Genomic DNA, 24,646 nt, shown 5'->3' with positions numbered 1-24,646 from the left:
ACGGTGGACTAGGGAGGTCGGACTCTGAGGGAGGTCGGACCGAGCCTCGAGGAAGGCACGATGGACTAGTTTAGGGCCGGCATGGCCAGCGTAGGCAGTACATAGTGTTCGCGCGTGTTCGTAGCTACTCATCCCTGTTATACGAGGTGTCTCGTCGCCGTCTTCTCCAGGAGTACCCGCTCCAACGGCAAGTCGGGAAGTGTTCTGGATTACTGTGTAAAGGGCAGGTCTTCCCAACCCCTGAATGAATCACACTTCCATTATACCTTCTGATCTCTCTCGGACAGAGCGCACCTACGTACTTCACACCCGTGGTGATTTCTTGGTCAAGCAACGATCTAATGTATACAAAGTTCTCTAGATCTTGATCTAACGCGCGCAGCAGAAGAGCACTCCGTACCTATCAGCCTGGAAGACGCCGAAGAATATTACTCCGTACATGTGACAGTCATGTGCCCAGTGCACACAGCGCCACACGCTGCGCGGCCACGCGATCTGCTCAGCTCAGGACTTACCACTCGCTCACGTAGGCGAGAGCTAAACGTCTTTTATCTCCCATTCTCCCATCTCATTGTCCATTATACTGTTGACCGCACATTTGAACCCTTACTGAGTCACTATCTTCCCGGTGCATCATAGTATGCTCGACAGGCAGCCCTATCATGGACTTTCGCGCAAGCTTGTGCTTGCATTTGACGTTGGCACGACGTTTAGTGGGGTGTCCTACTGCATACTAGACCCTGGGGAGGTTCCAAAGATTCAAGGAGTATCGAAGTAAGTCTGCCTTCGTTACGAGCCTACGAACCTCTCCGACATAACGTGTACGTGTAGGTATCCTGGGCAGGTCGGGGGAGACACGAAGATCCCTTCCATTCTCTACTACGACAAGAACCGCAAGGTTTGCGCGATTGGTCCCGAGGCTGATCAAGAACAAATCGTGGAGAAAGCTGAGGACGAGGGATGGACTAAAGTCGAGTGGTGAGTACATGCATACATCCAACGTGCCGGATTTGGCCTAAGTTGCGTCGCGTCTCGTCTCAATACAGGTGGAAAATGCACCTCCGCCCCAAGCACCTCGCCTCTGCTCACATTAAGGACAACGACATCCCGCCTCTGCCCAAGGGAGTCACTGCTGTGCAAGTTCTCGCCGATTTTATGGCCTACCTCTTCCGCTGCGCGAAAGCGTACATCAAGGAACACGAGGCGCATGGCGCGAGCATCCTCGCTTCCGTCGCGGATAGTATCGACTTCGTGCTCTCGCACCCGAACGGGTGGGAGGGCCCGCAGCAGACGCAGATCCGCCGAGCGGCAGTGCTCGCAGGCCTAATTCCAGACTCGGCCGAGGGCCAGAAGCGCATCACGTTGGTCACGGAAGGGGAGGCGAGTCTTCACTACTGCGTCTCAAACGTGTTTGCTTCGGACGTGTGGGCGAGGGTCCCTATTGAGAAGTCCGAGGCCCAGGATGACGAAGAGGACGTTCAGGATAACGAAGATAAAGGCGTCATCATTGTCGATGCTGGGGGCGGAACTATTGATCTCAGTGCCTACGCGATGAAAGCAGGCACAAAGTCCGGCAGAGCGTTATCCTTCGAGGAGATTGCGCCAACAGAATGTATGCAATTCGACGCTTAGATGCTACAGCGCTACTTACCAACGTTTTATCCTTAGGTCGACTTCAAGGGTCTATCTTCGTGACTAGACGTGCTGTTGGGCTTTTGCAAGGTACCTCACCCATCCTCGTCACTCCTTCCTGGGTTCACAGCTTTGCTTTCAGAGAAACTCAGGGGTTCGCCCTACGGAGCTCAAGACTTTATCAAACAAATGAAGGGCGTCTTCGATACCACCACCAAGCATCGGTTCAGAGACGCCAGCGAGCCGTACTACCTAAAGTTTGGAACGGCCAAGGTCAAGGATATACAATACGGTATTCGTTCAGGACAGCTCAAGCTCGACGGGTACATTCCTCCTCTATACTTCCGTATATCATGAGCTGACGTTGTTATAGGAAGGATCTGGCACCGCTCTTCGATCCTGCTGTAGAATCGGTCCTCGAGGCCATCCAACAACAAAAACGGACGTCAACAAAAAGTGTCTCTGTATGTCTCCGGCTAGATGTGTAAAGAGTCAGCAACGTAACGCCTTCTGTAGTTCGTCTTCCTTGTCGGTGGCTTTGCTGCCAACGACTATCTCTTCAAGCAGCTCCAAGATTCGCTGGGTTTGAGTGGCATTTGCTTGAGCCGACCAGACGGACATATGCGAGTTTCTTTCTCGCTTCGTTCACCGTGTACCGCTGACATTGTTTGTAAAGGAACAAAGCTGTCGCAGACGGGGCGGTGTCTTTCTATATTGATCATATAGTGACTTCGCGTACCGCGCGGTTTACTTATGGTGCAGAGGCAATCGTTCCGTATGTTCCCTGGGATAGCGGACACTTGGCAAGAAGCCACAAGCAGTTCATGGGCGTCGACGGAGAAATGTCTCTCGGAGATGCGTTTAGCTCGATTCTATTGAAGGCTAGTTGATTTTCCTCCAAATTTCACTTCGATTCATGCAACTGCATATCTGTCCAGGGGGAGCGCGTGTCTGAAACGCAAGAATTCAGTAGCCCGTACAGCGGCATAGGCGTAATCCCAGAAAGTCTTCACGAGACAGAAGTCGAGATCTTGGCCTATCGAGGACCGAAGACAAATCCACAGTGGATGGATAAAGAAAAGTGTATGGTCAACGATTACTCAAGTTCACCTTGTCTGAGGCCTATCATTTGCGCAGATGCTTTCTCCCCTCTGTGCACGATCAGGGCGGATACGTCCGCGGTCGCCCCAACGCCACATCCACGAAAGGATCAGCAGCCTGGGATGTACTGGTCCATTGATTACGACGTCGTACTGCTGTTTGGTCTGACCGAACTCCAGGCCCAAATCAGCTGGATCGAAGAGGTACAGTCCGCGGTTCATCTGCTCTTACGTGCCAGACACTCAAATGTTGGTTTTTCCTGTAGGGCGTCGAAAAGAGGTGAGTGGCACTTACAATGGCGAGGTGGCCTTGTGCAGTATCTGATGTGTTTAGGAGCCCTGCAACCGTCGTTTACGACGATGAAGTCGAAAAATCGGAGTAGTTACCGTGGATGCAGGTTGCTGTCCTTTTGGTTCGTATAAGTGTCCCCGTTCACGATGTCACACCATAGGAAGGTCTACAAGAACTCATCCCATGTTAGTTTCTTCGGCGAAGTCTCTGTATGATGACAGACGACAGATGCATTCAGATCGTATAAGTACTGTGTTTACTTAAATAAGCGTTGTCAAGTGGACGGCAAATCGGAAAGTGTTCTGGATTACTGTGTAAAAGGCAGGTCTTCCCAACCCCTAAATGAATCACTCTTCCATTATACCTTCCGATCTGTCTCGGACGGAGCGCACCTTCTATCTTGTGGCACGCCTCGTGTTCGCCTCGCCGTAAATGTGACAGGGCCCTTTCCACACAATGCGCGTGCTTGTGATATGTAAGCGCTGTGGATCCACTGGGATGGGAAAATGCCTTTCTCGATGACGGATGATCAAAACGCGGAAGGCTCACATGCTGTGTGACTTTATAAACTTAGCGAGAACCTGAACCTTGCAGCATGTCCAGCGCTTGTACGCTTGCACGTCGACCCTCGCAACCCCCGCCTGCCATGCCCCAACGACAAGCATACAAAGGTTACTCTCGAAAGCTCGTGATTGCTTTCGACGTTGGCACTACATATAGTGGTGCCTCCTACTGTGTGTTGGACCCTGGCGAGGTGCCCACCATCCAGGGTGTCAATCGGTACGTTAAGCGGTCCTCGTGTGGCGACGCGCGTCTCATCTCGACTACAGCTATCCGGCCCAGGACCATGTTGGAGGAGACTCCAAGATTCCTTCAATCTTGTACTATGACGACGAAGGGAAAGTTCGAGCGATAGGGGCTGAAGCCCTACAAGAGAGCGTCTTGGAGAACGCAGAAGATGAGGACTGGCAGAAGGCAGAATGGTGTGTCCCTCCGTACGCTGTACATGCCCCGATCTGACACAGGTCCACGGCAAAGGTGGAAGCTCCACCTCCGCCCAAAGAACATATCGTCTGAAGTCACCGATGCGGATCTCCCTCCGCTGCCTTTTGGCAAGACAGCTGTCGAGATCCTCGGCGACTTCATGAGGTACTTGTTCGAGTGCACTAGGAACTACATCGAACAAACGCACGCCAATGGGCCCGACTTGTGGGCCTCGCTCGAAGACAAGATCGACTTTGTGCTAAGCCATCCCAACGGGTGGGAGGGTCCGCAGCAGGCGCAGATCCGAAAAGCGGCTGTGCTAGCCGGGTTGGTGGGCGATAAGCCGCAAGATCAGAGCCGAATTCAGCTCGTCACCGAGGGCGAAGCCAGTTTGCATTTTTGCCTGAACTCGAACCTGGCGGTCAGCGCGTTTCATGTGAGTGGTTCTCCGCGCACGAACACGTACGAAGAAAACTCACGCTGGGTTATTAGGACAACCAAGGCGTTATCATCGTCGACGCGGGAGGAGGGACGGTTGATCTAAGTGCATATTATATGACGAACAACCTCGCCTCCTTCGAGGAAATTGCCCCTACGGACTGTAACTCTTTCGTCCTTGAGTTGGGGTGTCTCAGGCACTGACTTCAGCTTTCAGGTCGCCTCCAAGGATCCATCTTCGTCACTCGGCGTGCCGAGTCATTCCTCCGAAGTTCGCTTTGTCCCTTACCTTTCGTCGCAATCTCTTCTCTAACATCTGCCTACAGTAAAACTTCAAGGGTCGAAGTTCGGCGACGAATCTGACGTCAAGGAAATGACGAAGATATTCGACAGCACAACAAAGCTTCGGTTCAGCAATCCCTCCGAGCCTGCATACATCAAGTTCGGCACGATCAGGGACAAGGATCAAGACTTCGGTATCCGGTCGGGTCAGCTGAAGCTCCCGGGGTAACGTTTTGCTTTAGCACTGCGGACAATGAACTGACGCAGGTCCACAGCATCGACGTCGCGAAGTTGTTCGAGCCGTCAATCGAAGCCGTGATCGAAGCGGTCAACCACCAGCGCCAGGCCGCGCGCAAACCGGTCCATGTAAACTCCCTTTCGACATCTACACGAAACGAAAACTGACCGAAACAAACCCACAGAGCGTCTTCCTCGTCGGCGGCTTCGCCGCGAGCGACTGGTTGTTCCTCAACCTCAAGGAGAGCCTCACACCACACGGGCTCGACTTCTGCAGGCCCGACAGCCACACAGGCAAGGCCGTCGCGGACGGCGCGGTCGCGTTCTACCTCGACCATAGTGTCTCGGCGCGTATGGCGCGCATGACGTACGGCACGAGGTGCGCGATCGAGTACAGGAAGGACGACCCGGAGCATGTTGCGAGGGCGGGCACGGTTATACCGCGGCCGTCGGGGAGGACGGTGTTGCCCAATGTGTTCAGTACGGTTCTGAAGAAGGTAAGTGCAAGCTTGTTGCACCTCAACCTTGAAGTGGTGTCGCTAACGCGTGTCTTGATAGGCCACGCAAGTATCGGAGGACAGCGAGTTCCGCAAGGAGTTCATCACGGAGAGCGCCTCAAAGTCGACCTTCGACATGATCTCCACAGATATTGTTTGCTACCGCGGCGACAACCCCTCCCCGCGATGGATCGACACCGAGCCCGGTACGTGCCGTATCCCGTCGACTGAACACTAAAGCTGACCGAAACGTTGCTCGTGCCGTTTCGCAGAGAAATACTCGAACCTATGCACGGTCTACGCGGATACGTCGCAGGTTGCCAAGACCGTCAGCCCCCGGAAAGGGTTCGGTGGCTTGCAGTTCTACAGGCAGGAGTTCAGCATCGTGCTCATGTTCGGACTCACGGAGCTTAAAGCGTATATCAGCTGGATGGAGGATGTGAGTCTGTTCCTTGCGTGCTTGTTTTTGGTTGAGTCGAACAAGTGTACTGACGACGAGAATTTGGCAGGGCGTTGAACGCAGGGGTCCAGCGTCCATGGTGTATGACTCTGTTGTTGAAGAGCAGTAGTTGTAGTTATTGCATGTTGTCATTATCGCAAATTGTCTTCGTGTACTTTCTTGTAATTTCGCATATATTCGTATTAGCATCGCATTTCTTACCCAAATATCCCTACGCTCTCAACTCCGAACGTTGGCCGTATGCAGGGATAGGCAAGGAGCACTCAAAGCTTAAGGTCAACGACAATCGGCACATGCGTTGCTCAAGGTTTGTTTCGTCATTGAAGATGCGACAATACATGTTTCTTGCTACGGATACATGATGATCATTCTCCGGTAGACGTGAGCAACAACTCTGTAGATTTCGTTAGTATCTGTGACAACTGCAAGTGGGATAGACCCACCTCTTGTAAGCTCAAACGCCGCAAAGGTGCTCGCAGCGGCGGGTATGCTGATCCAGTCACACGTCTTTGTCAGCGCATACGATCCCGGACGAATGAAACGCGACTTACGTCCTGATGATGGATGGCGTCAGACCCCTGAACAGACCCTTACTGAGCGCACGTTAGCTTGTTAAACAGCAGCAGAGAAGCTCATGGGCGAAAAAGGACGCACACTCCGCCCTCGGCGACGACAGCCTGGATCTCGTGGTTGATGTACCGGAACGGGTTGCCCTTTGGCGGCGTCGGTCGGAGCTGGACGCGCGATTTCACTACGTCTGCGTACATACAGTGCATGTGGATGATGGGGTTAGGAGGAGTCGTGCGGTGCGGTGAGTAGGGTGGGGTGCGTACCGATTGGGTAGCATGCGAGCCAGTATGCGATCTACACCAGAGTAGCACGATAGATAAGATCAAGGGTATGAGGGGCGGAAGGCGAAGAGAAAACGTACGCCTCCGGTGGCTCCGCTCGTCAGGAGCGCCCAGATGGGTATCTGTTCGCCGTATGTCTTCTGGAAGCGGCGCTTTGTGAATTCGAAGCCTGGATAATGGAAGGGAGAGCACGTCAGCGGTTTGTGAGGCTGGAATAGCGTCATGCGAGTAAATGCTGACCTGAGTAGAACCTGGGTGTCCACCGCCGTCAGTATCCTGCGTCTGGTACAGGAGATCGAAGTACTCACCCAGCATACGCCGGTATTTCACGCGCAACGGTTACCTGTCGCAGAGTCAAGGTCATCACCAAAATGAACAGAGGCCCAGGTATCAGGGATACATACCCAGAACCCGCGCATAACGCCCTTCCTGAACCCCCACTCGGTCCACATCTCCCTCGCAACGTCCCGCAGGCGCTTATCCGTCGCGGCACCGTATTGCCCCTGCATCCGGACCTTGAACATCTCGACTGGAGACCGCGTCAGTGAGCACATGTAGCGCCGACGCATGCGGCTTCAGCCAGCAAGGGGAGAGCAGAGGATTCGGGGGACGCACCGGGGCTCGCGAGAACGGAGTTGATGGCGCCGGCCATGCCGCCCGCGAGCGCGATCTCTTTGAGGGAGAGCTGCGGGAAGGGAGAGACGATGCGCTTCGACCATGCGTAGGACGCGAAGAGGAGGGAGTTTACGCCGGCGATTCCGAGGAGGGGGCTGGCCATGCCTGAGGTGCAAGTATGCGCAACGGTCGGCGTGTTGCATGTGAGCTATACGCGTAAGCTATGGTGCATATGGGATTGCGTGACGCACCCTTGTAGAGCGCGAAGAAGCCTTCCTTGCGGATCGTCTGGGTGAGGACGTCCATAGGCCCTGTCTGGAGCGCGTGTTAGGTGTGGGTCCTGATGGGATACGCATAGGCTGACGTACAAACATGCCTTCTGTAACGCATCGTACTCGTCAGTAAAGTTTAGTCGTGGCGACACAAGGGCCACGTACTAGGCGCCGTCTGTGCTCTCGTCTTGATCGTATCCAGCGGCTGACCGACGAGGACCTGCGCCGCGCCGCCCACACTTCCCGCGACGAGGTCGTTAACCGTAGACAGATATCCTGGCATGTCGAGGGTTTGGAGATTCAGAGGCTACTCAGTAGAGAGAAAAGAAGAGGTATAAGAATGACTCGAGCACGCGAGCAGCTCATGCCAGGTCCTCGGAGGATCATGATGCTGCTGGGTGCCGCCAGCGACGGCCGCGATCGCGTTATTCCGCTCCCTTCTCACGATCCGCCCTCAGCCGAGCGGTGAGCCCCTCCCTCACGCGATTCTCATTTATAACCGTGGTCTCCTCGACTCTCCGTCGACAACCATGGCGGCAAAGGGCAAGGCACCGGCAGTGGGAGCAGCATCTTCAAATTGGCTGGCTCTTCAAAAGGTGCGTTTTAGTGAGAGATTTCCTGCATATAGTCACTTGAACTGTCGCCTATAGACGATCTCCAAAAAAGCGTCTTCAGCAGACGGACCTCCTCAGAAACGCCGCAAGGTCGACAAAACGCGCTCGGTGTCCGTCGCCCCAGTCGCATCCACATCAAAAACGACCATCGAGGATGACTTTCCTCGCAATCACAACCATACACGCATCGCCCAGGTTAAGGCCGATGAACCAGTCGACTACGACAGCACCGAGCGCAAAAACGGCGAATCGCTCGGCCACCTGCGCAAGATGATCTTTGGAAAAGTCGAGCACACCTCGGCACAACAAGCGTATGTCCCCCCACCTTCCCCTTCTTTGTCTTCCACCTCCTGCATACAGGCGGGGTGCTCATTCGCGCCAGCTAGACCCGGGAAATACGTCGCCGTCGACTGCGAGATGGTCGGCGTGGGCATCGACGGCGCGGAGTCGTCCCTCGCGCGCGTCAGTCTCGTTAATTACCATGGGTATGTGCTGCTCGACGAGTTCGTGCGCCAGAAGGAGCGCGTTGCGGACTATCGGACGCAGTGGAGTGGGATACGAGAGAAGGATATGCTTCTAGGTACGTCTGGACTGAGCTGTGTTAGCGCGGTAGTGTTCGATGCTCACGCGTCTTTTTGTGGGTGCTCAGCGAAACCTTTCAATGAGATACAGGCTCAGGTGGCTGAGATCGTCAAGGATAAGGTCTTGATTGGGCACGCTATACACAACGATCTCAAGGTAAGCGTGCTCTTCCCATCGCCACCTCTCCATCCACCAATACCGTCCTAGGCACTCCTACTATCCCACCCAGGCCCCATGACGCGTGATACACAGCACCTCGCTGCAAAACACAATGTTGTCAAGGGCAAGCGCCCCGCACTTCGGAATCTAGTAAAGCAGGAGCTCAACGTCACGATCCAAGGGGGCGAACATTCTAGTGTACGCTTCTTCCGCCTTTTTCTCTCTCTGTGCACATGCTGAGACATTCAAATGGACAGGTAACGGACGCGCGAGCCACGATGGCCGTCTTCCGCCTGCACCGCAAAGAGTGGGAAAAGGGCATACGGCCCATGCCGTCGTCCTCGCAGCCTGCGTCGCGGAAACGCTCTGCGGAGGATGCCGACGTTGACGATTTAGAGGAAGGAGAGTCGGAGAAAAGGCAGATGCCAGTGGGTGGACGGAAAGGCGTGAGCTCGGGCTTGTCGACCATCATAAAGCGGAAGGGCGCGAGCGCGAGCGAAAAGCCGAGGAACGAGTGGTGGAAGGACCTAGGAAGCAGTAAGGTGAAAGGAACGTTGAGGTTGTAGGGTAGCGGTGTGGTCCATGTTTCGATGTATACCACCGGGTTCATGGGCAGCCTAACAAGGCCTCGAGGGAGCTGCGTTGAGGTTGTAATTCAACACCACCGAGGACAGACTGAGTTCGTGGACTCCCTCAAGCGTATATCTGAGGTAATTCCGGCAAAGTTGATGTAGTGATCCAACACCGACGACCTCCGAGCGCCCGCCTCTCCAATCCAACTCCGACCCTGTCGGAACGCTCCTTTGTGTCCGATTCACGTTGCTCCTGCGTCCCTCACGCGCGCTCGGCTCGTTTTCCCCTTCTCGCTACGCCGCTTGTGACACCCTCCAACGCGGTCGCGATGCCTTCGTCTAGGGTTGAGTGATGACTGATGCACGCTATGTGCTTACCTGAAACTCTTCAGGTCAGCGGAGCTGGAAGAACATTCGCCCCCGAGGCGGCTGGTATTAGCCAACCGCTATGATCGTGCCGGACAAGGCTTACCGTGCATTGAGGTCATCCCTTGCCATGTATTGTAGCGTGGCGATAAAGTACAGTATCACTAATCTGTTATTGCAGAGTGCTGACCGCGCTGATTGTGATAGGTGTTGAGCGCTGAGCAAGCATGGATCTACCTGACCTTAAGTTGCTGATCAATCCCCGTCTGAATCAGGAGCAGGCGCTGGTAGAAAGACAAACAGACATCGACATGGATCAGCAATTCGCCGTATTCGGTGGTTATCTCGGGACTCGGAACTCGTCAGCCAATGAGCAGATCGGGTGTCCGAGCCTCGCATATATGTTCTGCTTGTAAATTGTTCATCTCTCCCCGGAACATTTGGAGATGTTGCGAGGCTCGGAGGATATAATCGTATAAAGGACTCTCCAATGTCAATGCAGCTGAACAACTGCCTCAGTCCTTGAGTCGCAATCAACCCCTACAGATCTATCCATGGCAACTTCGACTTCAACTGAAGTGCTCATCGTACGTGTCTACTCGCAGATACTGTGCGGGCCACTACTTACGCCTCAATGTAACAAGGTCGGCGCAGGTCCCGTGGGCCACGTCGCCGCGCTCGCACTCCTGCGGAGCGGTCTCTCCGTGCGCATCATCGAGAAAGCGGGCGGGCCGCAACAAGGACAGCGCGGGTCAGGTAATTGGGTGAGCGGCGCACGTTTGGCTGTACTTCAGCGCATGCTGACAGCAGCGTGCGTACTGTGTGCAGCCGCGCACGCTTGAGGTGTACCACTTCCTCGGCGCGCCGGAGATCAACAGGGAGGGCACGCTCATCCCGCGTATCCAGACACACGTTATAGGTAGTTTGGACGTGCTGAGCGAGGCGCCGATGACGCCGCACTTTGAGCCGACACCGGATATCCCTTTCGTATGTGACTTCTCTGAGGGGTTTGACCCCAGCATGAGCATGTTGATGCGATCAATATTGTTGTTTGTGATTTTGGTTTTCAGCTCACTCCAAAGATCATCGGCCAGAATAACGTCGCGCGGATCCTCGCCTCGCATATACAGAAGCTGGGGTGCAATGTTGAATATGGTACGGAGCTCGTGTCCTTCGAGCAGGACGGAGACGGTGTAGTCGCGCATGTCAAGACCTCGGGCGGCGACAAGGAAACGAGTAGCACTATTAAGGCTCAGTATCTCATCGGCACTGACGGCGCCCGGGGTAGGTTCATCAGTTTTTACCATATGATGTGTTTCGTTCAACCTCTCTACGTCCTCTCAGGTATCGTTCGCAAGCAACTTGGTCTGACTTTCCTGGGCGAGACCCGCGACACCATTCGAGTCCTCACCGGTGACATTCGCTTCAAGTGTCCTGGTTTATCGAGAGAAGTGAGCCTTAGTCTTAATTCGCATATCACATCTTCGACCGACGTATGAACGTGCACCCAGTTCTGGCAATTCTTCAAAAACGAAGCGGGCAACGTGTACGTTCTTCATCGCACTGCGTCCATTACCGACGGTGTACCTATACTAACCGGACCCGGGTTGCAGTGTTTCTTTCCGACCCACAAACGAGATCGCTGGGGGCGACGGCTGGCAGATAATTCTTTCGGGGGACAGGTTCGATGTGCCGGCCTTGGTCTCCGACAAGGAGGCGTTGTTCTCCGTCGTCAGAGAAGCGCTTAATGACCAGGCTGAGATCTTGGAGCTCGTCTGGATCTCCGAGTTCCGGTGAGTGTCGAGTTGTTAGAGAATCTCATTGTGGCACTAACCATCTCGAAAGGCCCAACATCCGGATGGTGGATAAGTTTGGGGAGGGAAGAGTGTTTGTTGCTGGTGGTAAGTGTATCATTGCTTGTGTTTTGTCTTAGGCTGTGGCTGACAGAATTTACACAGACGCTGCTCAGTAAGCACTTCGATAGATTGACTAGTTTTCCTATTCATCGTCTGTGAAGTGTGCATAGCCCTACTGGTGGACAAGGTCTCAATTCTGGAGTTCAAGATGCGGTACGCAATATCTACAACTTCACTACACATTCACTGCTGACAGACATTCGCCCATACTTCTTTACTTTCAGTTCAACCTCGCATGGAAAATTGCCCTCGTATCCAAAGGCCTCGCCCCCTCTTCGCTCCTCGACACATACACGACCGAGCGTCTGCCCGTCATCGCCAACATGCTGAACATCACCACAGGCATCCTCGACAAGACCTTCGGCCCCAACCGCCAGAGTATTGAGAGCGCGATGGAGCGCGGCCGGCTCCTGTACATGCTCGGTGTGAATTACCGCACGAGCCCTATTGTGCTCGATGAGTTTGCGGCCGCGGCTGGGATTGCGCCTGTGCCGCCCTATACACTTGACAGGAGCGATGAGCTCGTCGCTGGGGATAGGGCACCTGATGCGCCTGGGCTTGTCGAGGGGAATGCGACAGTTACGCTGTTCGACGACGTCTTCGGGCCAACGCATCATACCGCGCTGGTGTTCTCGCCCGATGTCCAGACCGCAGTCGAGCTCGTGAGATTGCTCGAGGCATACGCGGCGATTGCTCGTACAGTGGTGGTTCTTCCGGCAGCCACAAGCGGTGGAGCGTCCATCGCATCCGCGAGGGTTCTTGTAGACAAGGAGGGCTACGCCCACAACCACTATCTCGTCAAGGACGAGCCTCGAGTCGTCATTGTGCGGCCGGATGGTGTTGTGGGTGCTATCGTGGCGGGGTCATCGGGTGTTCAGAAGTACTTTGGCTTGATTCAGGGTTATTAGAGAGAGTACTTTCGCGCCTACTTGTCTATTTCATGTCTGTCTCTCAAGAGTGGTGAAGACGGAGATGGAACGTGTGCGCAGCGTGTGGAGCGGAAAGAAACGTGTGCTAGCCATCGCACCGGTCCACGGCTGACGGTACCGAAACCTTGAACATATATGGGCGCTAATTGTTGCGACAGCACAACATTCATGTACGTATGCTAGCTGAGACGCTAAATATTGCTGCTGAGAGCGGTTTCGTCTTAGGCTGAAACACTGAGAATAGTGTCGAAACCGCACCCATACAGCCTGTTTACGGCATTGGTGGTTGGCGTTATGAACCCTGAAGGTGTGGGCAGGTTGTGCCAAAGCGGGTCGACTTTCCGAGAAGGGAGGGAGCAAAGACGGACCAAATTAAAAAGCGGGGAAAGGTCCAGTCTCGCTTACGGCAGACGACCTCGAGACCTCAAGATCTTCGACCAGCCATACACATACCCACGACCTACTTCCACAACCTACACGCTCTCTTCAATGCCCCACACAGCCAGCTAACTCCACTAACCCACAGACACAAGCTTCCATTGCTTCACTCGCAGTTATACCACACCAACGAACCCCACCATCATGGGCAAGAACAAGTCCGGACCGCCGTACACGGACCCCTACGCCGAATACGTCGTCGTCAGCGAGCCGTGCTTTCTCAATCCGTCGAGCCGGGAGCGCACGCACCACGAGTTCAGCAAGCTCGCGTCGTGGGTCAAGCTCATCCTCGAGGACGCGGGGCAGGGGCATGCGGTGCCGGAGCAGGTGTTTGGGATGCACACGGTGCGTTGTCCCCGTCTCGCGTTTGCATCGCGGTCTTCTCCCCCTTCCTATTGTCTTTCTCGAGATTCGATGTCCACATAGCTAACGTGGCCTCGAACTGTATCTTGTTATGCTTCTGTGATCGCTGTGATGGTCGGCGTGGGCGTGGCGGCGGCGACGGTTCCGGGGGATAGCGCGACGAAGTCATCGTCCAGCTCCCCCTCGGCACGGACGTGCGCTGTCTCCTGGGCTCGCACAAGCACGCGCGGTGGAACACGCGCTACCAGCCCCCCGCCGGCACAGCGAGCGCGGCTACCTGCATATTCCCGTACAACTACAGGGACCACGGCGACCCCGAGAAACGTGAGTTGCTCACCACGACGCCCCTTTTCTCTGGAAAGCGTCGACGACGGCTCACACATGGCTTCGTGTCAACCCCCGTGCGTCGCTCTTTTCGTGCGTTCTTGCTGCACCCCGCGCGTGGCGTTGCAGATAACTGGACATCCTACACCCCAACGATCTTTCCTCTCCAAACGGCGCCCATCGTGCGCCCGTACCCTGCCCCAGAGTGGACACACGCACCGCCGTCGCTGCGCAAGCTCGTTCTGCCGGTCCCAAGGCCGGAACCGCCACCTCCACCGCCCGATTTGTCGCCTGAATACGACCCCGCCTACGACGCCGAGGAGAACGGACAGCCTACGGATACACTGTTCGCGACCGAGAAAGACGAACCGTTCCTCAAGAGCAAGATCAGGAGCGAGCAGGACGCAAAGACACCCAAGATAAAGCTAGACGCGGACGAGAAAGCGGACGTCAAGACCAGAATCAAGGGTTCCCTGCCTTTCCCCCCACCTTTTCACACTTTCCCAGACGTCACTTACGCTGTTTGTGCAGGTGAGACGGCGTACCGCCCCTCCGAGGCGCTCGTGCGCGCGTACGAGAGTCTTCACAGTTCTAAAGCGGACGACGTCAAGCCGAAGCTCGAGTCTGGCTATCAGCCGTCGGAGGCTCTGCGGAGTGCTGTGGAGGGTTACCTTGGGCGAGAGGCGGAGGATGTGAAGCCGGTCATCAAGACTGGGTATCAGCCCCCAGACGCTCTGCGTGATGCTGTAGAGGGCTACCTCGGACGAGAGCCGGAAGACGTCAAGCCAGTTGTGAAGACCGAGTATCAGCCCTCAGACGCTCTGCGCAGTGCCGTTGAAGGCTACCTTTGCCAACAAGAGCTAGAGGACGTTAAACCCGTCATCAAGACCGAGTACCAGCCCTCAGGTGTGTTGGTCGACGCTGTCGCCGGATTCAGCAGGACGGCCAGCAGCGACGATGTAGACGTCAAGCCGAGTATGCCTCTTCTAGCTTATTCTCGTAATCCGGTGACTTATCTGCGATACAGGGCTCAAGCGTCCAAGCGAAGAAGAAGAAGAAACCGCGTACAGTCAGTCCCACTCCCCGCTCGTTCACTCCGAGACGCTCACGAGCCGCGTTATCCGACAGGGACGAAGAAAAAGATCAAGACCGAGAGCGCGAGCTAATAGATACAAGAGTCGGGTGTCAATGTGCCTACTGTACAAAGTCACGATCGATGTGGTCAATGCCGCAAGAATATATATGTGCTGCTGCAATATTAAGAGCTGAACAAAACAAGGAGGAAATCACTCGTCCATGAAATCGACGACGGACTCGAGCGCCACCTTGGGCTTCAGCAGCACCTTGACGTCCCACCTTCCCTCCCTGCCCCCAGCGAGCTTCGTGCGCTGCACGAGCCCCAGATCCGTCGGACACAGCACCTTCGCCGCCGAGCCATTACCCGCGGAATGCGAGTGCGAGTGCGAATGCGAATGCCCATCATCATACGCATCCTCCATCTCGCCCCGCTCAAACACCACCCCGCTCTTCACAGCGAGCACCTCATACTCGCTCGACGTCACGTCCTCCCCGATCACCCTGTTCACGTCGAGCGCGAGCCCCGCGAGCAGCGCGAACCGGTGCGTGTACTTGTCCGCGAGCGCGCGCTTGACGTCGCCGGGGGGCGTGGTGCAGCGCGCGGCGAGGAGGATGTGCGCGAGGCCGTCGAGGAGCGTGGTGCTGATGTGGTTGAGCGCGCGCGTGCGGTCGGGCTGCGAGGCGAGGAGGTGCGCGCGCGTCATGGCGCGCCATTTGCCGAGTACTGCTTGGGCCTCTGTGGGTCAGTTTACGTGCGTCAATATAACAAGGGGACGACAACGAGAAGGTGAAGGGGAGGTGGGCGGAGACGACAATGACGAGGGGAGGAAGGAGGAAGGGAGGGAAGGAGAGAGGGAATGACGCACCGGTGGTCTTGACCTGCGAATACAGCGTGTCGAGGAAGCTGTTCAGCGTCGGGTCGCCGACGAGCCACGCGCCGACGACCCACTCGAGCACGCGCGCGAGGTACGCCTGGAACGCGATCTGCAGCAGAATCGGCTCCTCGCCGTGGTTCTTGCCCGCGAGGTGCTCGACCATCTTGGCGCCGAGAATGCTCCCCATGCGCTGCGTCGCGAACGTGCGCTCCTCCGCCGACACCGCCGTCCCTCCACTACCAGCATCGCCAGCACCCGAAAGCATCTTACTCGTACCGCCGAACGCGAACTCGAACTTCTCGAGCGTCGCCTCGGCGAGGAACGCCGCGACCTGCATCACCTCCCCGTTGAGCCGCCGCAGCGCATCCATCACCTGCGTCCCCGTCGCCGCATCCGCGATACTCAAGAAACTCTGCGCGCCCTTGAGCTCCGCGCTGCGCACATCGAGCAGCGAGAGCACCTGGTCGAACTGCTTCTTCGTGTGCGCGCGCTCGTCGCGCAGCGCCTTCGCGTCCTGCCCCTGCCGCTCCGCCTCGCGCTGCCACGCGCCCGCCGAATCGTTCGCAGCGTGCGCAGCGTCCCCTGCGTCGCGCAGACGCCGCTCGAGCGTCTTGGTCTCGTCGACGAGGGTGGCGATGTATGCCTGGTCGTCGTCGTGCCGCTTGCGGTACTTGGTGATGCGTTCCGCGTATTGCTTCCGGAGCTCTTCCTCGGCTGTCGCGCGTGTGGTGCTGATTTCCTCGAGCGCCGCTTTGTGTGCCGCATCACGTCGTGCAAGTTCTTCCTTGTGTTCTGTGTCCCGTCGCTTGAGCTCCGCTGCGTGCTCCTCGTCGCGCCGTCGCATTGCCTCCCTGTGCTCAGAGGCACGCCGCTTGAGCTCCTCCCTGAGCTCCCCGCCGTGTTTGCCGATATCCTCCCGCTGTCGCTCGATGGCCTTGGCCTCGTTAAGGAGCGTCAGGATGCGGAGCTGGTCTTCCTCGTGTTGCTTTTTGAGCTGGACGACCTTCTCCGCCATCTTATGGCACTCGTCCTCGGCAGTCGCACGCGTGGCGTTGTTCACCCCGACCGCCTCCTTGTGCTCCTTGTCTCGCCGTCTGAGCTCCTCATCGTACTCCCCCGCCCGCCTCTTCGCCTCCTCCCTGTACACCTCCTCCCTCTTCCTCAACGCCTCCTTGTACTCCACCTCGCGCTTCGCCCGCTCCTCCCTCAACCTGTTATTATCCGCAGAATACTTCTCCATCCTCCTGCCCAAACTCTCGTTCTGCTTCTTCAGCTCCGCACAGCGCTCCCTTAGCTCCGCGAGCTCGCGCTTCTCCGCCATAAAGTCCTCGTGGGTCCTGCTCCCCTCGAGACTCTGCACGTCGGCGTCGGAGCTGTGGTCTTCCTCCGAGCGCCGGCCTGTAGGCGTCGAGAGGTTCTCCCAGTCTCTGTCCTTGTCCTTGTCTGAGCTGGTGCTTGCGCTCGTGCTCGTGCTCGGTCTGGTGCTCGTTTTGGTGCTGGCGCTGGCGCGGACGTCGATGGACTGGTGTCTGGACGTTGCAGTCGTCGGCGCGGCCTTTGTATTGTATCCCCAGAGCGAAGTGAAACTCGGCATAGTGGTATCTCGTCGCAGTCTTCAGCGAAGGGAAAGATGAGGGCGAAGAGCAAGGCAGGAACGAGGGAGAATGAGGATGCACAGCAAAATGAAGGGACCGGGCGTGGCTTGGCGCCGGTCTAAGAATACACGTTCTTCGGTTCCACGAGGCTTTTTCTTGACAGTTCTTGTCACTCCAAAGAAACGCCACCCGCCCTGCACCCTTGTCACGCGACACGAGGCTTCCTCCAAGTACTCTCTTGTTTTGAGGAGATGCTGATCTCCGCATGATAGCTATCCTTGACCGATGGCAGGGCATGATCTCCGTTTTCCTTCAAGTGCCCTCATCCGCATCGAGTTATGGGTGCTCGTAGACATCCCTTCTGTCACGAGACACACAATGGTCGTCCTAGCGCACTCACACCACTCCATCACGGGTCTTTCACCCTTGTGAAGTTCTTTCTCGGAGGGGCACTGGAGACGCCACATTCGGCGTCTGCTTTCTACGTACGCTGGATCTGCCTGCCTACACCTTCCATTGCGTTTTGTACATTGGTCATTCAAAATAGTCACAGCAACGAGCAGAAGGATTCATCGGGAGAACAGCGCGTTGCAGAGGCTGGTCGGTTGCCATCGAAAGCATGCGGAGGTACGGTTCGTGGATGTGCCGAAGCGTCTTTGAAGAACCGTCGCTGCATAGACTCGGGGGTGTGAAGAGATCGTGCAATGGGAAACCAGCTGAAACAGTCATTAGTGTTCGTGTCTAAATCTAAGGACCGGAGGACGCACTCTGATCCTCGAGTTGAGCCTCGAGATAAGTGATACATTCAAACAGCTCATGTACCAGCTGATCCGCACGCTTATGCCTGCGCGCGAGCGCCTCATACAACGCGTGATGCCGCTCGATTGTCTGAGTGTAATCCTGCTGCTGCGCCTTGGACACGTCCACAGACCGCTGCAGCGCGATACACCTCTCTGCAGCGCGCGCATGCTTATCGATCTCATCCCGAAGCTCGCCTCGGGTTCTCTCCAGGTCCCCGCAGAGCATCGTCACGCTTCGCCTCAGCTGCCCGAGCTCTCTAATAAGTTCCGTGCGTGAGCTTGATCGTCGCCCTCGGCGTCAGCGGAGCGCACTCGGAAAGACACGGGACTGAAACATACGTGCTCGAGCTACTATCTGCTTCGCCATCGCGATCATATCCCGTCTTGACGCCGGCTCGGAGCTCAGTGCGCCTCTGATAAGCCGCCCACACCCAGCTCCACGCGAGGAGCGCGATCATCCAGCAGATGCGCTCCAGCCAAGCTATTGCTCGCGACGAGCCAAACACGGCCACGAGAGATGCGATAAGGACGAGACTGGCGACGAATTCGGGACGTAGAGTAGCCATCTGGAGAGAATACGCACAGAGCGACGGGATGGCATGCGTGGAAGAGGACGGCTAAGGTCAACGAGTGCTAGCGAACTCTGGCTTGGTTGCTGTGGCCCGGTGCCAGTAAATGTTCCTGTGAGCGCGTGTCTCCTGATTCGCTCTTAAGTACGCAAGTTCACGGTCTGGCGTTTACCTTGAGCCGTGTGATAGCTAGCACATACACGTGTACCTATAGCCAGCTTATCGGGGTCTTCTACGGTCCTTTCCTTCGTGACCGGCCTTCGCTCGTACGGACACAAAGTGCGCCGAGCTTGAAAGGCCAGAGTAAGGCTTGGGCACAATGCTCACTCCAGAAACGGAGAATAACTTCACTTTCCGTCTGACGGACGTGTTTTTTCCACTCAGCAGCTAAGTAGTCTCGTAGTACATCGCATGACATCAACTTCAAATAAGTACCCACGGACCTCCCGAGTTCTGTACATTGGACGTCCTAGTATGCCCACGCTACTCCATCACGGGGCTTGCTGCATTGCGGCTGCTTCACCCTTTACGAGCTTCTTTTTCGCATTTATGCTTGAGCCGCCACATTCGGAGTCGGTCTTGCATACGTTTGTTCACGTGTAAATACTTTATGTGCTTCACCTACCTGACAATGCACCCTATAGCTTGCATCATGATTGATATACGTCATTCAAAAGCAGCAACGATGGGTCGATGTAGGGGCAGGGAGGACTACCTGAGGCTGCAGAAGCTGGTCTGTCGCCACCGAAAGTATGCGGAGGTACGGTTCGTACATGTGCCGAAGCGTCCTCGAAGAATCGTTGCCTTTGGATTGATGCAGTGGTGCGGAGAGGTCACAAATTGAGAGACCGGCTGAAACAACGTTGACCAACCTGCTGTGAGCAAGCGTTGGTGGCGGGCCAACGTCAAGCGCCGATGAACGCACTTTGATCCCGGAGTCGGGCCTCGAGATCGTCGATGTACGCCATCGAATGATCCATCAGCCACTGGTACTCCGTGTCCTGTTGGTTCATCCTCTGGGCGCACGCCTGGAGCTGCTCCTTGAACGTGTACACGGACTGCTCCAGCGACATGCACCTCTCCTCAGCGCACGCGCTCTTCTCCCGTTCATCCCGGAGCTCCTCCCGGGTCTTCGCCAGGTCGGCGCACAGCACGGCCACGCTGCGTCTCAGCTGCGCAACTTCTTCCGCCCTTGGTGGGCGGCCACAATGTCAGCGAAGGCACGCGGAACGATTGCACGGGGATGGAAGTAGGCGTGCGTACGTGGGCGTGTCATCTGCTTCGCTGTTCACGGTGCTTCCGGTATTGCCGTCATTGTTGGGTTCAATGTGATGCGTCAACCGTACTCGTCTACATAGCAGGAGCACGACGTCCCACAGCGCGATGACCACCCACAAGGGAGCGGGCTCGCTGTCCCTGTCCATGGTGGCCCAACTGTGATGAGGGATGGGGTAAATGACAGGGTAGCCGCTACTCAAAGGTATGATATGTTGTGGTCAGCGGAAGAGGGACGAGAAGATAGTAGGAAGACTGATGCTGTGAACTTGCTCGAAACATGCTGTGTATATTTCGGCGCTTAATCTTAGCGCGCGTCCACCAGCCCCTGAATTCAATCCGGGTAACCGCTTCGCACCCAAGCGCTCGTGCACACAACAAGCATATGGAAATTCTTTAAGTCTGCCGTGAGACAAACAATAGGTGCGCCATCTGATCAGGATAACTTCCGGATCTATACATATGTAGTGTTTCCGCCGCCGTTTGCTCCTTCCCAGGCTGAGACGCCACATAATGTGTTCAGCATGCCTTGCAGTCGCCGCAGTCCTTGTTTGTATGTGCCATACGTTCGTGTGTGTGCGCCGCACGTCTTGAGCTTGATGAAGCACATATGGGACGTGGGTCATCTATTAAACGGCAATTATGCGCCGACGTACTATTACAGTAGGGAGAGCTACGCCGAGAACAGCCTGGTTGGGTGCATGCTGAATATGCTGATCAACGTTCATCAACGTAACGTACGTTTTCCATTACTCAGGCGATAGCATCCTATTATCCGTCTACACTGCTCGACCATATCTCAGGACAAAGTCTGTAGCTGGTACTTGAATGTATCCACGGTCCGCTCCAATGCTAAGCATCTCTCCTCAGCACGTACCCTTCCCGCCCGTTCACTCAGTAGCTCCTCCACCGTCTCCTCCAGCTCTCCGGAGAGCACCAGCACTCTGCGTCTCAGCTCGGTAACCTCGGCCGTTCTTGGTGTATCACCCCAATTTCAGTGGATGAATCAAGGAAAGGATGGCACGGAGAAACATACGTGACTGCGAGTGCACCGTCTGCGCCGCTGGCGGCGGCTCTTGTTCTGGCGTCAATCTGGGGCCCAAACGCATCCGGCCACGCCCACCATTTGCACCAGAGGAACGCCATAATCGAGGTAAGGAGATCGAGCCACAGCGGTATGTCCTTGTCTTGCGCTGTACAATCGGCCAGTCGAGCAGGGATTAGGATCATAGGGAAGAGCAGGAGGTCGACTCTCCAAGAGGTGAAGAACTCCTCAAGTCTCATGATCAGGAGGGGGACAAGGAGTATAAGACGCTGTAACTTGCTGTGTGAGCTGGTGGTGGTGCGGCTGCTCGCTAACGCGCGTCTATTTGAGCGGAATGTTGGATTCAAGCCGGCATTCGCCGGCAACGGCTTCCGTTTTCCTCGTTAGTACAGTGGTAGGGCCATCCGTCTGACGCCACACTGGGCCGCTGAGCGCTCATACATATGGCTTCTACCCTGTAATTGGCATGGATGTGTACTGATTGGTGTATAGCAATAGGCTGCACGCCGCAAAGCCGCCATACATGTAACATGTTTCGGCTTTATTAGTGCGCTTGCACCTTCCCTTTCTCCAGTGTTCGTTTGTAGTGTTTCGGTTTAAATACATTCCCGCCTAGTGCGGTGTTGAGGCAAAAAAAAAAAAAAAAAAAAAAAAGCTTGCACCTTCCCCACTGGGAGACGCCACATTTTGCGTACACCTTCAGGCCACCACATTCAGCCTGTTTATACGCGCGCGGACTTCCCTTAGTTACACCTCAACTTTACGATAAAACTCTAGGAGACGGAAAATTCAAGAGTCCATCTTGCATATAGCACTCCTTATCTACGTTAGGTAGCCACTCGACAATTGATGGGAAATTTGAGTACCGGTGCCGTTCTGTTTGAGTTTATTACTTCTTTTAATGGTAATGAAACTGTTGGATGTAGCGCTATTATAATGACGATATGTATGGATATCTAAAACAAATATAAGTGGACCCAAGCGCTCAGATGCAAGCCTTCTCTCCCCAACGTCTTTTCTAAGTTCTCAACCCCACCTATTCTTTTGTTTTATCTAGGATTTTTAGTAGGCGATTTATCTCACTTCTTGTTCGTTTGACCTCGGATTCCCTTGTTTTGACAACCCCATTGTCAGCGATAGTTTCGAAATGGACGGAGTCGAGCGGCTCACCGTGACTGTGTTCTCTTTTTCACTGTCCACAAGAAATACACTAGAGAAAAAACCAAACGCGCTCAGCGTTGCCTCGAGGGTTTGATTTCACCTATGAATTGGTGTTATATACCATCAAATATAGCCTTCAACTCTCTGTGTCACCCGATGTGTCCCAGCTACGGATGCATTGTGCACCCGGATTGAGCGATACCGGGGAGTGTAATGCAGGCGTGGAAACTGTCTGCTCGCCCAGCGAAAAGTCCAAGGCGATAGTTGTAAGCTCAAACGGCGAGGTGCCGGAGTCTGTGTTTATAGCGTGTCCTATCCGTCTTAATCGGCCAGCGGTGTGGGATGTCGGAGATACGCCGTAGTTGAGCATCGCGAGGAGAGAATTCGCGTAAACTATCGGTGAGTGGGCTCTCAGCGTACATCACATCAGAAGGACGAGGAAAGTTGGACGTACGGCGCGTGATGGCGATGTACAGGCTAACGTACCATTCCTGGAGCGGAATAACCAAGATAAGAACAATGACTACGACGGACAGGATACTTTTGTACGATCAGACATGAAAATCGCGAGAAAGAGAGAAGGTCAGATACGAACGATATCAGAAGGCCGGTGTTTAGCGAGAGCACAATGAGCTCATTGAGAATACCGTCGGTTGAGCGAATGCCAGTTTTGGACCGCTGCAGCTTTACACAAAGAAATGTAGCAGCAATGATATCGTTAGCGGTGGAGCATGCAAGCGGGGTAATAATCATCCACTGAATGACGGTAAGCCTAAGCGCGAAATTTTGTTCTGTAGAGGAGATACACACCGCCTCGATTTTCGTCCAAGTGTTGGCATTCACGCTAGTGTAAAGAATTAGTAGTGGACTAACAGAAAGCCGGTGGCGCACAGAGTATCAGTCCACACTTGTATCACGGGATGAACTTTCAGCATCGCAATATCTAGAATCAAAAGCAAGGACTCACGGGCACCCACAACCCAGCTGGAGAGTGTCAAAGCGATCTGCGAGACACGGAACACTTTGCATATTGAGACACATGGGCAATAAGCAACGTACCATGCAGCCCGACAGGAAAAGACGTAGCATTCCCTTGCTCACTGAATAGCGTTGGGCTCGTATGATGTGGCAGTAAAGCTGAATCACTCACAGTTCCAAATACGTCTCATCCAGACACTGAACATCGTATGAGCAGCGCTTGCCTAATGATAGTCAATGGAACGTACTATTGCACTAACGAAGCTATGGCGAGCTGTTATCCGCCATGAGCCCGGAATATTGAAAGAGAACTAGGCAACGAACAGATGTTATCATCATCCCCTGTGAGCAAGGCACAGGTTATGATGGAACTCGGGTGAGAAGAGGATAAAAACTAGCATTAATGCTATACTCACGCAGATTGACCACTGGCGTTCGGCTAGCTTCGCAGGACTGCCGTGTGCACGGACGAGATAACCGTACAATCCAATCGTGAAGAATAGAAAGTGTAACGTCTCCAGCGCCCTTGTAAATAGACCGACAAAAAGAGGTTAGTTGCCGCAGTCTGCAGATGGATAAGGGGAGGAAAGTCTGCGATGGCTCACCACACGGCGACCACGATCAGCTTCAGCTCAAGCTTCCCTCCACACAAGCTATACTTCATGAAGTAGCGAGATTGCGAGCATGCGATACCATAAAGCCTGTGTCAACATTGAATTCAGGCGGGCGAACGGGTGGGAACACCTCAATACGAGACATACGCGCAAGACCATTACGTACCACATTGCGGCCATGTAACCGTAGAAGAGCGCCCCCACCGTTGATGCCACGTTGACTTGAATGGGTCCATCATCGACGTCAGCGTCAGCCATGGGCAGTGATGACCCGGAGAGGTGCAAGGGAGCGTGAACGTGAACGTCGAGGGCAAGGGAACGGCCGTATGTCGGCTGTCTACTTGTTTGCCATCAAAATACTGACTTTTAGGGGTTTCAGAATCAAATTCATTTTCGGGAGCAATAACGCGTGGATGGCTTTTGGTCATATTTGTTTGCATGTTTCAACCCCCGTTTACTCACGTAGGATCAGGTAGTGATCAAGCAGTGCCCACTGAGCCTCGACATTCACCATTTCCGTCTGTATATCTGAGACAACCTTCAAGGAAGAGAAGCGATAGGAAAAACAATAGTGCGGTAAATCTCTCGTTCGTGAAATCACTCAGTATTGGACTATTGCTTACTCGATATCTCGAAAATATGACTGTCCATTGCACTCACACTGAAGCCTTCTTCCAAATTTGATTACATCAAAGGATCTAGGAGAAAGGCCCATGTATGGTCGCAAATCTCAC

At 54.9% G+C, this 24,646-nt stretch overlaps 10 protein-coding genes across 10 annotated transcripts; 4 read left to right on the top strand and 6 right to left on the bottom strand.

Moving 5' to 3' along the window:
- The first annotated feature begins 289 nt into the window (after window positions 1-289).
- CONPUDRAFT_125506 (uncharacterized protein) lies at window positions 290-3,360 on the top strand. Its single transcript, XM_007771375.1, has 13 exons — window positions 290-298; window positions 354-774; window positions 832-978; window positions 1,047-1,612; window positions 1,669-1,722; window positions 1,775-1,955; window positions 2,006-2,096; window positions 2,149-2,255; window positions 2,309-2,513; window positions 2,571-2,715; window positions 2,770-2,936; window positions 2,999-3,012; window positions 3,067-3,360. The coding sequence occupies exons 2-13, from the start codon at window positions 641-643 to the stop codon at window positions 3,113-3,115; spliced, it is 1,860 nt and encodes a 619-aa protein (XP_007769565.1). The 5' UTR covers window positions 290-298; window positions 354-640; the 3' UTR covers window positions 3,116-3,360.
- Window positions 3,361-3,615: 255 nt separating this feature from the next.
- On the top strand, window positions 3,616-6,123 carry CONPUDRAFT_82796 (uncharacterized protein). The gene is made up of 11 exons (XM_007771374.1): window positions 3,616-3,804; window positions 3,855-4,007; window positions 4,063-4,444; window positions 4,501-4,609; window positions 4,664-4,717; window positions 4,773-4,953; window positions 5,004-5,094; window positions 5,151-5,462; window positions 5,524-5,668; window positions 5,735-5,901; window positions 5,972-6,123. The coding sequence occupies exons 1-11, from the start codon at window positions 3,671-3,673 to the stop codon at window positions 6,029-6,031; spliced, it is 1,788 nt and encodes a 595-aa protein (XP_007769564.1). The 5' UTR covers window positions 3,616-3,670; the 3' UTR covers window positions 6,032-6,123.
- A 102-nt stretch (window positions 6,124-6,225) lies between these two features.
- CONPUDRAFT_144664 (mitochondrial carrier) lies at window positions 6,226-8,039 on the bottom strand. The gene is made up of 13 exons (XM_007771373.1): window positions 7,826-8,039; window positions 7,757-7,767; window positions 7,640-7,703; window positions 7,389-7,553; window positions 7,178-7,302; window positions 7,082-7,116; window positions 7,014-7,024; window positions 6,854-6,942; window positions 6,756-6,786; window positions 6,577-6,679; window positions 6,474-6,515; window positions 6,366-6,412; window positions 6,226-6,316 (listed from the first exon to the last, which is right to left on the bottom strand). The coding sequence occupies exons 1-13, from the start codon at window positions 7,941-7,943 to the stop codon at window positions 6,288-6,290; spliced, it is 870 nt and encodes a 289-aa protein (XP_007769563.1). The 5' UTR covers window positions 7,944-8,039; the 3' UTR covers window positions 6,226-6,287.
- A 103-nt stretch (window positions 8,040-8,142) lies between these two features.
- CONPUDRAFT_105747 (MipD protein) lies at window positions 8,143-9,984 on the top strand. The gene is made up of 6 exons (XM_007771372.1): window positions 8,143-8,256; window positions 8,311-8,585; window positions 8,661-8,854; window positions 8,924-9,012; window positions 9,064-9,213; window positions 9,273-9,984. The coding sequence occupies exons 1-6, from the start codon at window positions 8,191-8,193 to the stop codon at window positions 9,579-9,581; spliced, it is 1,083 nt and encodes a 360-aa protein (XP_007769562.1). The 5' UTR covers window positions 8,143-8,190; the 3' UTR covers window positions 9,582-9,984.
- A 523-nt stretch (window positions 9,985-10,507) lies between these two features.
- On the top strand, window positions 10,508-12,777 carry CONPUDRAFT_57524 (uncharacterized protein; the record flags this gene model as incomplete). The annotated part of the gene is given in 8 exon segments (XM_007770858.1): window positions 10,508-10,768; window positions 10,782-10,940; window positions 11,024-11,237; window positions 11,298-11,384; window positions 11,416-11,463; window positions 11,636-11,858; window positions 11,971-12,022; window positions 12,094-12,777. The coding sequence occupies 8 exon segments, from the start codon at window positions 10,508-10,510 to the stop codon at window positions 12,775-12,777; spliced, it is 1,728 nt and encodes a 575-aa protein (XP_007769048.1).
- Window positions 12,778-13,365: 588 nt separating this feature from the next.
- On the bottom strand, window positions 13,366-17,488 carry CONPUDRAFT_82793 (uncharacterized protein). The gene is made up of 6 exons (XM_007771371.1): window positions 15,867-17,488; window positions 15,052-15,724; window positions 14,951-14,992; window positions 14,053-14,898; window positions 13,755-13,923; window positions 13,366-13,581 (listed from the first exon to the last, which is right to left on the bottom strand). The coding sequence occupies exons 1-2, from the start codon at window positions 17,467-17,469 to the stop codon at window positions 15,210-15,212; spliced, it is 2,118 nt and encodes a 705-aa protein (XP_007769561.1). The 5' UTR covers window positions 17,470-17,488; the 3' UTR covers window positions 13,366-13,581; window positions 13,755-13,923; window positions 14,053-14,898; window positions 14,951-14,992; window positions 15,052-15,209.
- Window positions 17,489-17,902: 414 nt separating this feature from the next.
- On the bottom strand, window positions 17,903-18,949 carry CONPUDRAFT_166125 (uncharacterized protein). Its single transcript, XM_007771370.1, has 3 exons — window positions 18,610-18,949; window positions 18,238-18,548; window positions 17,903-18,186 (listed from the first exon to the last, which is right to left on the bottom strand). Exons 1-3 carry the CDS (start codon window positions 18,834-18,836, stop codon window positions 18,005-18,007), a joined length of 720 nt encoding a protein of 239 aa, XP_007769560.1. The 5' UTR covers window positions 18,837-18,949; the 3' UTR covers window positions 17,903-18,004.
- A 795-nt stretch (window positions 18,950-19,744) lies between these two features.
- Window positions 19,745-20,263, bottom strand: CONPUDRAFT_154681 (uncharacterized protein; the record flags this gene model as incomplete). Its single annotated transcript, XM_007771369.1, has 2 exons — window positions 19,745-20,030; window positions 20,103-20,263. 2 exons carry the CDS (start codon window positions 20,261-20,263, stop codon window positions 19,745-19,747), a joined length of 447 nt encoding a protein of 148 aa, XP_007769559.1.
- Window positions 20,264-20,913: 650 nt separating this feature from the next.
- CONPUDRAFT_154680 (uncharacterized protein) lies at window positions 20,914-21,398 on the bottom strand (the record flags this gene model as incomplete). The annotated part of the gene is made up of 2 exons (XM_007771368.1): window positions 20,914-21,088; window positions 21,151-21,398. 2 exons carry the CDS (start codon window positions 21,396-21,398, stop codon window positions 20,914-20,916), a joined length of 423 nt encoding a protein of 140 aa, XP_007769558.1.
- A 663-nt stretch (window positions 21,399-22,061) lies between these two features.
- On the bottom strand, window positions 22,062-24,170 carry CONPUDRAFT_166123 (uncharacterized protein; the record flags this gene model as incomplete). The annotated part of the gene is made up of 14 exons (XM_007771367.1): window positions 22,062-22,268; window positions 22,330-22,713; window positions 22,775-22,860; window positions 22,916-23,076; window positions 23,131-23,164; window positions 23,212-23,227; window positions 23,288-23,324; window positions 23,380-23,420; window positions 23,471-23,496; window positions 23,547-23,572; window positions 23,623-23,640; window positions 23,715-23,823; window positions 23,904-23,999; window positions 24,079-24,170. The coding sequence occupies 13 exons, from the start codon at window positions 24,168-24,170 to the stop codon at window positions 22,457-22,459; spliced, it is 999 nt and encodes a 332-aa protein (XP_007769557.1). The 3' UTR covers window positions 22,062-22,268; window positions 22,330-22,456.
- Between the last annotated feature and the right edge of the window lie 476 nt (window positions 24,171-24,646).

This window comes from Coniophora puteana, assembly GCF_000271625.1.
Source record: "Coniophora puteana RWD-64-598 SS2 unplaced genomic scaffold CONPUscaffold_7, whole genome shotgun sequence".
Taxonomy (NCBI): Eukaryota; Fungi; Basidiomycota; class Agaricomycetes; order Boletales; family Coniophoraceae; genus Coniophora; species Coniophora puteana.
The sequence above is the reverse complement of the archived record's forward strand: the minus strand, read 5'-3'. Positions and strand labels throughout refer to the sequence as shown.